The sequence below is a fragment of the Apus apus genome, chromosome 7 (genome assembly GCF_020740795.1).
Source record: "Apus apus isolate bApuApu2 chromosome 7, bApuApu2.pri.cur, whole genome shotgun sequence".
Classification (NCBI taxonomy): Eukaryota; Metazoa; Chordata; class Aves; order Apodiformes; family Apodidae; genus Apus; species Apus apus.
In genome coordinates this window covers 3,319,656-3,332,253 of record NC_067288.1, presented here as the reverse complement: position 1 = coordinate 3,332,253, position 12,598 = coordinate 3,319,656, and the positions used below count along the sequence as shown (strand labels likewise).

The following is a 12,598-nucleotide window of genomic DNA, read 5'->3' as shown; positions in this document are numbered from 1 at the left end:
CTACTGGTTCTCCTCGGCCGCTGGGTCACGGCACGTGCATTCGTCCTGGTCACAGTCAGCAGCAAAGGGGATCACCTGGGGGGAACAAAAGGAGACCGTGGGATCAGGGAACCATACTGCTTGGAAAGATCCTCAAGTCCACACTGTTAACCCAGCACTGCCAAGCCCTCCTGGTCTCACATTCTGCACCTCTTGGAGGGATCTCCACCAACCTCCCAGCTGCCGCAGCTTGGCCTCCGTGCTACCCAGGGGAGGAGCCAGGGTAGATGAACACAGTTCCTGTGCAATATGGACTAAGAAAACCCAGGCAGGCTGGAGGCATGGTGGGAGGGCACCAGCAGAGCACCTGGCTGCTGGTTGCCAGTTGCCCAGTCGTGGCCACAGGAGCTGAGCATCCTCCAGATGCTTTGTCCACACCAGTCTCGAAGCCCGGAGTTTTTCTTATTGTGGAGGCACGTTTGATTTTTCACAGCCTGGGCCAGTGAGAGGCTGGAGCCTGTTTGGTGTCTGAACCCCATATCCCTGCATCTGTCCTAGCAGCAAAGCTCTGGAGGCTTGTGCCATGGGAAATCTGGGAGCTGTGGGGATGCCAGCTGGGGCTGGGTCTCCTGAGACCTGTGGAACTGGATGCCCCCATCTTCTGCTGTGAACCCGTCCTTTATTTTGGCCAAGAATCCAGATGTCTAAGGCCTCCTGAGAGCCCTGCCTTGCTCTGAGATGTCATGATATCTCTGTGGAGGTTTCACTCACCACTTGGGTGTAAAACCTTTCCTCTCCTATCTCCACTGCATCTTCCCAGGATTTTATTTTTCCTTTTCTCTGCGTGTGCATGTGTGATGAAAGGAAAAATGATTCAAGCCCCACAACAAAGATGAGAAGATCCAAATTCACATATTTTTGCAGTGAGAAGTTATCTCATGCCCTGAGATTTGTTTTGCTGTTGGATATGCTTAGGAAGGATGGGCTGTGAGTGCTGGAGAGAGAGAGAGAGAGAGGTGGGAAGGGGGGAATTGTGATGGGGGACGAAGAAGGGGCTGTGCAACCCCAACACCAAGTTGCTCCCTCTACACTGTTCCTTCCTCCATGCTATTCCTCCTTCCTTCCGTCCCCAGGAGAATTAGGAGGGAATATAGCCCATAGCAGACATCAATGGAGCACACCCCAAATTCCCTGAATGTGCTCAATTATAGCTTAAGGTGACTCCTGACTCACCACAGCTACATCCTTTGGAAGTCATTTCTCTGGGACTCGGTTCCCAAAAATGAGAGGGAATCCCATGAACCTCAGCAGGAGCTGGGCTGAGTGTTTGGTCCCGCTGGCCCAGGTCCAAACCCTGCTGTAATCAGTGGGATGAGGTCTATCAGCTTCAGCTGGCTTTGGTTTAAAACCATGGGTTTTCTTCTCCATTCGTGGGAGAATTGCCCTGCAGGCTCGGTTCCGGGGCCAGCAAAGCTGAAAAGCAGGGCTACCAATCACCACTGAATCCTAAATCCTGGCCAGCTCCAGAGGAGATGCTCTCTTACCTTCCTGGAGGAGAGTGTGGAGGAGCAGCAGTCACCCCCGTCATACTGGCAGTACGCCCGGTTGTTGATGGTGTCACACCAGCCATCTGCTTGGAAGGGCTAGGCAGAGAAACCAGGGGTTGTTGCAAGGGTTACTCAACAGTGGAAGGTTCCCCTCCAAAGCAGAAACTCCAGATCCTCAGCAAAGCCCCTGTGCACCTCTGATGAGGGTCAAGGCCCAGTTCCACCCTACACAACCCCCTCTTGAAAGCCAAAGGGCACCAGAAGACTGGTGTGTATGGAGGAGTGGGTACTTGGAGGGCAGCAGCTGCAGCTCAAGGATCAGGGAATTGTGTCCAGGAAACAAGAGAACACACACCACTATAGAGGGCTCCAGCCTGGATGTCACAAGTCCCCATCACACTCGGTGCCCCTCCATGGAGTCTGGTACCACCCAACTAGGAGTGAGTTCATCACCTCATCTGCTCATCCACCTTCTCACAGCCCTGCCACGTGTCCCCAGTGCAATCCAGTGCTCTGCGTGTGCAGAGCTAGGGCAGGGCTCTGTAAGAAGCTGATCCAACTCTTCTCTCCAACACGCCTCCTCCCAAGGAGCTTGGCTCTCAAGCTGAGCTTGGTGACCTTGGGCTGCAAAGGGCAGAGAGGCTGCTAGGAGGGCCTATAAAGCAACCTCCTAGAGGATCAACCTCAGGAAGGCAGGTGCTTTATCTCCCTTGGACTATGAGAAAGGTTCAGCAAGGTCAAGAGTCTCCCAGAAGTACTTGCACTCAAGCCAAGCCAAGCACTGGCTGCAAGGACCATTGCCTGTTACAGAGCAGTCTTGGTCTGGCTCTGAAGCCAAGGAAGGTGTCTACAAATTCCTCTAGATTCTCCACTGGAGGCTCAAGCCATATCCACAGCACATGGCTCCATCAAACCTTGCCAGGTTGGACAACAAGGCTACTTATCAGATGGCCAGCTGCCCTTCAAGGCTTCCAGGGCCACAGCTTCTCTGGCCAACCTGTGCCAGTTCCTCACGACCCTCACAGTGAGGAACTTCTTCCTAATGTCTGACCTAAATCTCCCCTCTTCCATTTTAAAGCCATAACCCCATGTCCTGTTCCCCTGTCAAAGTTCCCAGTCCCCTTTGCTGCCCCAGTGGCTCTGGCTGGACAACTGGGGATTTGCAGAGCCCACCTTGCCCTGGTGCAGCTCAGATAAATGCTCCACCATAAACAGAGCTCAGCTCCCACAAGGAAACAGAAAACTACCACAGCAGAACAGCTTTTGGCCCAGAAATGTGAAATGGCACCAAGAGCCACTCAGAAATCTGTTTTATCACTGATTAGTTACATCAGTCATCTGACCACAGGAGAGAAACCAGCACCAGGGGCTGAGGAGCAGCCAGGTAGGCTGAGAAAGCAATGCTGTGCCCCAGGTGCCACCAAACAACATGCACTTGCAACTCCTTGTCAGGAACAACCTGCAGCAGAGGTTTGTTTACCCCAGCTCCACACCAGCTCTGCCAAGCAGCACCTGAGCGTGCTAACCAGAGCTGAGAAGCCATTCATTAACCTAGTGAGGAGTAATGAAACACTCCTCCTGCTCTGTGGTGGCAACTACTGGCCCAGCAACCATGGCCAACCTCCAGGAGGACTGCTGCCATCAGGAAGGGTGGGAACCTGCCTACCCCTTGGCTCACGGAAGCAGCCGACCCATTTCTGTGCACCTGGTGGCCCCGAACAACAAGTGGGCTTCAGGAAATACCTGGACCCAGCCTTTGGTGGACACTTGCCTGTAGCACCCCTCAAGCAAGTGACAGTTGGCTGAAAAGTGTCACCAAGCCATGATAGCCTCATACCCCCTGTGCCAAAGGCAACCTGTGGGACTGCCAATAATTCACTCAAAAAAAACCCCATGCCAAAAGTAGGGACCTAATGGGGCTTCGTGTCATCCTGACCCACCAGGAACAGCCATGGGCTAAAGTCAGTTTAGGAAGTAGCAGGAGGGATTATGACAAAACCCAACGGTCTGGGCTATCAGTGCCACAGTGCCCAGGCCAAACCCAGGCAGGCACAGAGGGATCATACTTGCCTGGAGGATCTGGCAAGGGAAGGAGAAAGGGCACAACTTCCCATAGCTGGGAAGCTGAGGCACAGCCAGCTTAGGTAGCTCGCTTGAAAACAAGAAGGGATTTAGCTCCCATCATTGCCATCCCAAGCCACACCCAGAGGACACCAGGGTGCAACTTCACACAATAGGTTTAATGCTCCTCTTCCACTGCAAAGCACCAGTGGGTCTTGAACAGTGACCCAAAGGAGACCTGGTGACCAAAGGAGATCTCTGAGCAACCGAGCAGCTCCGAGCACCAGGAGGGCCAGGGGAGGGATGCTGGGGCTGGCTGGAGCAGGGATGCAGGCAGGGCACTGGCCAGGGCCACTGGCAAGGGCAGAGCCCTTCTGGGTGTGATTTGCTTTTGCAGCCTTCCACGTGGTGGAGTTTTTTCCCTGAGCTTTGCTTTCCATGTGTCATGACTCACCGGCAAAACCAACGCCCGCCACTTGGGCAGCTTCCATCCAGTTATGGGGAGGTTTGCCCATCCCTGGCTGCACAGGTCTGAAACCCTTTCCAGATCTCCTGTGCAAGGTGGGGGGAGGACAGAAACGGGGACAGGATGGGGGAGGCGAGGCTCTCCTTTTCTCTCTACACCTCTCAGGGCTAATTGCCCCCTCCTCTCAACCCACCCCAGCCAGTACCCCACCCTAAACAAATACAGGCTCCTATAGCAACACTTGTTGGGGAAACGTAACAACTCATGCTCCAAATTACCTTGGAAAAACATATGAGGGGAAAACACAAAATGACTAATTGGACTCGAGGCTCAAGAGAGGCAGGAGCAGGGCTCGGGGACCGCTGTCCCTGCTCCTCGTCTGGAGAAGACAGTGACTCCTGGTGCTTTGCCTTGTCAAGAACCTCCAGCTGGTTTCATCTTTGCAAGCAGGAAAGACCAAAGTAAGGTGCTGGTGGGTCACCCTTGAGGGCATAGGTGGCTTTGAAATGGAATCCATCTCAGTTTGGTCTTGCAAGAGGACAGGGGCAACACAAGGGAATAAGAGCAGATGATACGAGAGGTTAACATATAATTTTAACATATAATTTTAACATATAATAATAGAATAAATATATTCTATATTTAGGTGAGACATTAGGAAGAAATTCTTCCCTGTGAGGGCGCTGAGACTCTGGCCCAGGTTGCCCAGAGAAGCTGTGGCTGCCCCATCCCTGGAAATGTTGAAGGGCAGGTTGGATGGGGCTTGGAGCAACCTGGGCTGGTGGGAGGTGCCCCATGGCAGAGGGGTTGGAACTAGATGATCTTTGAAGTCCCTTCCAACCCAAACCAGCCTCTGATTCTATAAAATACGTACAAACTCTGCTCAGCCTGTGCTTGAGCTGCATGGCTCTATGGAGAGGTGGGAGGAGGGGGGTTTGTGAGTGTTTCTGTGAGTTGGCGACTCACAGAAACACCTGGTGAAGTTTCAAGATGCAGGAAAAAAAGGATAAAACCCCAATGCCCAATCGTGCCACGAGAAGGCAACGGGTGCAAACCAAGGAAACTGATCACAGCTGGCAGAACATGCAGCCTCCAGTGAGCCAGGGGGAAAGGGGCTGGTTGGAACAGCTCATCTAAGCTGGGGAAAAAAATCATCTAGGTAATTGCTGCAGCTGCTCTGTGTGAAGAGCTGCTGGGCTAGGGGGTGTGCCACCACGGATCCCCCCCCTCTTGCACCATCCTTTTTCCTTGTTTATCCTGACAGGAGCTTGCATGGGGCATGTGGCAGCACGTGGAGGTGCAGCCTCTGGCACCACCAGGCCCCAGCCCTGCAGGGAAAATAGTGATGGCGAGTCAAGCCCTTGGCAAGTTTAAGAGGTTGAAAAGAAACCCAGGCTCTTCAAGCCAGGAATAGGTATGAATGAAAAGAGAAAAAAATTAAAGGAGGGGAAAAGAAGAAAAAGAAAAAAGAGGGAAAAAAGTTGCAGGCAAAGGAGGGATGCGAGGAAGATCCTGCCACATCCCAGGCAGGAGCATCTCCAAAGGCTTGGGGATGCCATTCCTCTCATGGAGATGCCATGCAGGAAGCAGTGTCTCCACAGGGTTTTTCCACTGTTTCTGCAGTGTCCCAGGGCTGAGCTGGCTGGTTCCCTCCCTATGGCTGGTGTCTTGCCTGGCAGGTAGCCCCCAGTGCCACTGGGGAGGCAGGCAGGGTCCAGGCACTTTCCTTCAAATCCGCCTTCTGTGTAGGTTGATTCAGTGTGAGAGAGCCTGAAAGGGTGTGACAGGGAAGGTGGAGCATGAGGAATAAATCACAGATGCCATCAATATTGGACATATTTTGCTGCTGCATCACGGGTGCTGGATGAGCATCATTTCCCAGGAATGCAGGGTTTGCTCTGGTCGAGGCGACCCGGAGGCCTGGCACTTTGCTTTTGGCAGTGACCTGTTCCAGATGCTTTGAAGGAAGGTGGAAAAAAGAATTTAAGAAGTTCAGCATGTACCTGGCCAGTTGTGGAACTGAAGAGCTGAAAGGCTGTCCTGCATTGCACTGGCATTCCAATCTGCCCGTAGCCAGAGACAGCCCAGGACTCAGCTTCAGGGCATCCAGACCAGCCTTAAAAAGCAAAAAGGTTTCTGCCCAGCACTCAGGAGGCTGCACAGGTCCTGGGCTTTGTGACAGTGCTGGTCCCACCCAAGGATGGTGCATGGCTTGCTTTCATGCTGCTGCTAAGACAGCACAGGTGTTGTTATCCTTGCATCCTTCCTCCTGGGCACTGGTATTTTGGGCAACAGCCTTGGACCCTTTGCATGCTGAGAAGACCACGTGTGACCCTGTGGCTGAGAAGGTGGAGGTGTCTTAGTTCTTCTCAGCTGTAGCTTTCCAAGCAGCCCCAGGGGAACAGGAGAACCACCATTTCAGCAGGAGAGACAGGCAGGGCCCTGCTGGAAAAGCTGCTGTGCTGTCAGCCCCGAGGCTCGTCCATCAGCTTCACCACTGTTAGCTCTGCTCCTGTGCTGGATGAGCCATTAGCCATGGAGAGATGGTTTTGAGGAGAAAAGAAGGAGAAGGTGATAACCTTCCACCAGGGAAACATCCTCACTGCGTGCATGGTGTCCTGGGAACCATGACCTTGCAAGCTCTTCATGAGCGAGAGCCCAAGGACACTAGTGTGAGGAAGCAGCAGCAGCCCTGGCCAGGCTGTCACCTGGCAGAGCTGGAGGCCCCTGCCCCTCTGACAGCCCAAACCAGGGCTGACAGGACTGCAGAACATCAGCCCTGTGGCTCCAGGGGTCTGAGACCTGCAAGAGAAGCAGCATCCTGCTGGGAAGCTGCTGCATGTGGCAGGGGAGCAGGCAGGGCTGGAGGGGAACAGGCAGGAGTGGTTGGGGAAAGGAAGCACCAAGAGGCTGCAGCAGCCAAGACATTTCAGAAAGCCCAGGGAGGTCCCTGAAGAGAACCCAAAGCCTTAAGAGAAATCTGGTTTACATAAAGCCCCTCTGCATCCAGCACCCCAGCTCGGGTCTCTGGCAGTTTCCCCCTCCCTGTCCACATCCCTCCAAACCACCGTTTTCCTACAGAAAACTGGGGCCAGCCCCTCCAGCTGCAGCCGTGGCAGGAGGTGGTTAAAGGGACACTGAAGCACCGTGTCCCCAGGACACATCCCCTGCCTTGCACACACGCAGACTCCCGCTGGTGGGGCAGAGAGCCCGGCCATTCTTGGCTCCTTCTCCTTGCCCAGGGAAGTTGACTGGGAATGCAGACTGTGGGAGGAAACGACAATGTTCATTGTTTGGATTAAATATTTTTCTTGGCCCTCTCTCTGTTGCAGAGTGCCTTTTCTTTGATTATTATTATTTTTGCTTCTTCTTCCCTCCCCCCCCAGCCTTCAACACCCCAAGCACATCCACTTTCCCTCTCTCCTTCCTGAGGCTCTCCGGCACGCAAGGAGGAAATCAGCCCTGAAAAACAGAGTGGGATGGAGAGGGAACAGGGTTGGCTTCTGCTCAAGACAACTTTTTTGGGATGCCTGGCTGGCCTGATCCACTCTGAGCAGCAAGCAAGAGCTACCTGGCCCACGGCAGCCAGGGAGGCAGCAGGGCCAGCACCGTGCAGCAAAGAGAGCCCCAGAAATTTGGCAAGAGGCACCTGGGACCAAGCGGCCTGAAGAAAAGAGAAACAAATTCCTACAAAGCCAGCACTTCATCCATCACGTTAGTGTTTCCCAGTTTGTGTTCCCTAAGCTGCTCCTGTGCTCCTTTTGAGCCAGGTGGCTGTCCCCTGGAGCCACGTGCCTGCAGGGTGGCTTGCTTGGAGGTACCGTGGACTTGCACCATCACCTCAGAGAGGAAAAATGGAGACAGGTTGATTGTTTCTGAGCTTGCTGGTGTCCTGGAACCACTCTTTAGCTCAGCGTGCAGACTGCTTTCATCACATCTCAGATCTTTAGGAACATCTGCTCTAGCTGCAACATCCTTCTCCCCAGGCCACAGCAGAGGCTTGTTGCTTGAGAAGGTTCCCCATACACTCAAAGGAATGCTTCAAGGAGGAGGTGAGGGGCTGGAAGGTGGCATCCTGCTACCTGGTTTCAGCTGATGTGCCATCACGTGTCCTGCCATGCCCAAGGCAAGCAGCAGCCCAGTTCCCCACAGCCTTGGTATGTGGCTCTAGGTGTTCTTCAGGCAAGAAGAGGTCCCCTTGGACATGGGTTTCCTGCAAATATCTGGATATCAAATATCAAATTCCTTGTTTGAATCGGTTTGGGTTGAGTTTGGACAGGATGGGTGTCTGAAAGGGCACAAAGACCTCAGTGGTTAGATTACTGCTTGTTCTCCTGCATGAATGCTGCTGGAGGTGACCATACTGGGAAAGCAGGTCCTGGCCTTCACGGTGTCTGAAGGTGTTCCTGCATTCCAGGCCAGGATTCGGTTTGGACACACTCCTGCTGCAGAAATGAGCACGTGGCACCTTGGGCTCTGGAATGGAGCTGCCTTTCTTCTCCCGTCCTGCTCTGTGCCTTGCTCCTCAGGGACACCATGTCCCAGCAGACAGTGACCTGGAAAGGGCTTTGCACAGCCCGTTGGGACAGGAGTGAAGAAAGAGATGGACAGCTGGTGTAGATGGACACCATGGAGCAAGTCTTTGGTTCCACAAAAACATCTCTGCCCACGATCTATTCGTGGTGGAGTCTGTTGGACACCCTGATCTCCTTGCTAACAGCAGAAGAAAAACAGCAGCAGGAACGAACAAGCAAAGGGGAGCAGAGGAAGATGCCGTGTTAACAGGGCTCCTGGCAAGCATGGTGGCTCCTGGAGATAGGTCCCCAGTGCTCACCATTCCCAGGGCTGCTGCTGCACAACACGTGAGAGAAGCCAGGACTTCCCATGCCACGAGCACCAGCCCACAACCCTGCCCTCAGCAGCTCTCCTGCTGCCATGGATCACAGCTCCTGCCAAGCCATTCGTGCAAAATATCTTGCAGGATAGAACGGGTTATGGAAAACAAGCCCTGAAAACCACAAGGGCCTCCTGACCCACTTGTATCTGGTTTCTGCCAAGTTCTTGTTACAGATCTTAAACAGAAAGAAAAACAATGTACGAGGGATGAAGGAGCTGAAAGGGAATGAACGTTCGTGTTGGAAGAGCAGTTGGCTGAGCTGCTCTTGGAGATGTTTGTTTATGAGCAGAAGCAGCTCATTGATTCTCATTTCAGCGGGTGCTTTCAGGGGCTTTCCAGTCCCTCCCTGTCACTGCCTGCACGACTGTGACCACCTGGAGAGGGGGAACCAGGACATGGACAGGGATGGGGAGATGGCACCTGAGGCATAGAGGGCAGAGAGGGAGTCCTAGGTCAGGGCATCCCAAGTGCAAGCCAGCTGCAGAGGCACAGGTTGGGGAAGCTGAGGCTGCTTCTGCCTCTTGGGGTCTCCACCACCACTGGTGGTGTCCCCTTGGTGCTCTGCTCTGCTCTGCTCCAGGCCAGTGCTCACTGTGTCCAAAGCCATTTCATCCACCTGTTTGAAACAACCCCCTTACCAGTCTCAGTGAGTGCTCCCTAGTCCTGCATCCATCTTACCCCCTAGCACCTCTGTGACCTGGCAAACCTCCAGCAGCCTTCTGCTCTCCAGACTTCAGCTGGTTTAGGGTGTCCCTGAAGGGCAGCTGTAGCATCCTCTTAATAATTTGATTCCTTCCTCCAATTCCACTGCATCCTCTCGAGACACGAACACCAACGTGTTACCTACTATCCAAAATTTGAATTTAGGGCAACTCATGGAATCCTGTTTGGTCACCTGGATCACAGGGGCTTTAGATGTTTAGCTTTGGTGAGACTCCTGAAAGAACAGCAGTGGCATGGTCTGCCTCTTGCCTGCTTGCAAGAGCAGCAGCAACGTCCAGTAGGATCCTCTCTGCACTTTCAAAGCCAAAGAGTGCAAACTGGATGAATGTGTGGCAACGTGAACATCACAAGAGGGTGACCTCAAATTCAGGCCGTGCCATGATACTAGTTGATCTCAAGAGTCTCCTTGGAGATGCTGGGGTGCCTGTAGTCCCCATTGTCTCAAGCCCCAGGAGACCAGACGACCTCTTTCCCCAGCGTGGAGCATCCCACCAGCACCACACTTGGTTTCCCCGTGCTGAGTTTCACCATAGTACAAAACCAGACACCCTCCCACCCCCCAGGTCTGGGAGAAGGGACAACTGAGGAGCTCCAGCCCCACTTGATGGTGAGGAGCAGAGGCAGCTGCCTGCAGCTGGACCCTGGCTGCAGCACTCTGCCCCGGGGAGGGGGGGGGCAGGTCCCAGCCTGCCTGCCCTCACATTAGAGCATGGCAGGACCCTGATTTTAGATCAGGCCCTGTTGCCTCTGCCTTCCAAGGGGTTAATTCTGGCCACCACGTGCTGGCCACCAGCCACAGACGTGCCAAGCAAGGGCTCTGTGTGTGCTGGGGGGAAGAGCCAAAGATCCATCAGGGTCCTTGACTACCTGTTGGATCGAGAGACCTGAGAACAACTTGCAACCACGAACACACCTCGATCTCTCTCTCATCATTTCCTTTGCAATAGCTCAGGAAAGCCACAAAAGAGGCAACGGGTTAGCTTCTTACCGTGGTGGCAACATGACCAGCAGCACACACAGGGGCAGAGAGACCTTGTCCTCACGTGGAGGAGACCTGAGAAATTCCAAGCAGCTCACGGCAGCTTCCTGGTAGGGTCCATCTTCAACAAGGGCATGAGGCAGAAGACCTCAAGCCAAAGTCTCAGCGTGTTCCTCAAACATTCAGGCAGGGCTGCTCAGAGCAAAGGCAACCTCAACCAGAGGTTCCAGAAAGGAATTGCTGCCCTACGAGGCAGAACACAGCTGTAGTAGCTCTGGTCCAGCTCCAGCCATACCAGGAGGAAGCTGTGCATCCCTGCCTTAAATCTCTTGCAATTAACCCTTTGCTGCCTGCACACAATGATGAAATATAACTGGATGTGGGGACGAGGCCAGCACGTTGCACAGTGTATTGGCTGCCCAGAAATGCCTGTCCCACCTTCAGACCTTCACTCCAACCCCAGAAAGAGCAACCTGCCTTCCCCTGGGTGTATTTGAGGAGGACAGTGGTGGTTGCTCCATCCTGTGGCTAACACTGGGTAGAAGTGATGATGATGAAAAGTGAGGCTGTTCACCTAAACCACAGGGGCCCCTGTGGTGGGAGATGGAGAGGTGCAGAGCTGGTGGGCTGCACAGACTGGGAAATGCTCTATAGCAAGACTGACTATTTTGGACCATGGCAGGAACAGTCCAAGGAAGTAACCTGGATCCCTGTGCATGCCATCTCCTCCTCTGCAGGCAACAGCTTCACTTGCTCTTGGGCACAGGAGAAGAACAGCTGAGTGGTGGTGACCTTGGGATGGCTTAGGAGAACCTGCAACAGATGCTGCAAACAGCTCCCTCCCAGCAGCCGAGCACACCACCGGGACTGTGGCTGCCCCCTCCCCAAACCACGGGGGGTGTCTCTCCTCCTGCCCTCTCCCCCCAGCCCCAAGCCCCCTCCTCACCCCTCTCTGGTGCTGCCATCTGTTTTCCTGCTGGTGGCTGGGGATGAGATGTTCCCCTGGCCCTCCAGCGGCAAAGCGCGCTCGGCGCTAACTCGTATTCCTGATGGGCTCCTGGAAGGGATCCCTCCCCTCCTTCCCTCACTGAACTACGTGCCTCCTTCCTCCAGCCTTGAGGAACTTGGCAAGGCACAAAGAGACTCTGGAAGGCAGATGGACGGCTGGATTAATAGAAAGAGAAGGGAGGTGGAGAGAGGAGCGAGAGGGATGAGCGGTCAAGGCTGATCTGCTGCCAGCGTACAAAAAAGATGAGTGAGAATCCCTCTAACACCATTGAGCAGTGACCTCAATGTTCCAACACGAGGCAGGGCTCCAGCTGGGGCTGGGAAGGTTGAATCTTGGCTAGTGCTGCCATGCTGCAGCCTGAAGTGACTCCACCAGGAAGGGATGGTAGGAGCAGCCTGGGTTTCTCTTATGTAGGGTTGATCCCCTCACTGAGGTGTCCAGATGAGAAGGCTTCCTCATCCAACACATGCTCTGCAGTCAAGGGAGAGACAATGGCATCTCTGAGGGGTGACTCAGACTTGAGATGACCTGGAGAGTCCACTGGAACAGCATTTCACTGCCCAGTGGTGAGCAGAGACTGGGCCCCTAAAGGAGGTGCCTCCTGTGAAACAAGGAGGAACCCGAGACTAAGATGTCCAAAGACCCAGCAAGTCAAGTTGAACCACTTCAGACCCACCAGTGGCTATGTTCTGCAGGAGCAGAACATTTCTCAGACAAGTAAGTGAAGGAGAGGAATAGGACTGAGGGTGGAAGCAAGCAAAGATTAGGTAGAAATAGCATTCAGGACATTTTCTGTGGTCAAACAAAGGGACTGGTAACACCTCCCTTCTTCCCAGTGCTGAGCAGCAGCTCCCAGAGCAAGGAGACACTGGGAAAGAGTTGTTCTTTATGGCAAAACAATGACTACTGTAAAAAGGCAGGTGAAAAAGAGAGTTAC

General features: G+C 53.8%; 1 protein-coding gene across 1 annotated transcript in view; it reads right to left on the bottom strand.

Annotated features, from left to right (window-relative positions):
- PAPPA2 (pappalysin 2) overlaps positions 1–12,598 on the bottom strand; it is a 91,600-nt gene continuing 79,002 nt past the window's right edge. Inside the window, exons 21-22 of the mRNA XM_051625028.1 lie at positions 1,524–1,622; positions 1–75 (exon numbers count right to left, since the gene is read on the bottom strand). Of these exons, the coding sequence (XP_051480988.1) occupies positions 1–75; positions 1,524–1,622 (174 nt within the window). The remainder of the gene's footprint in view (positions 76–1,523; positions 1,623–12,598) is intronic.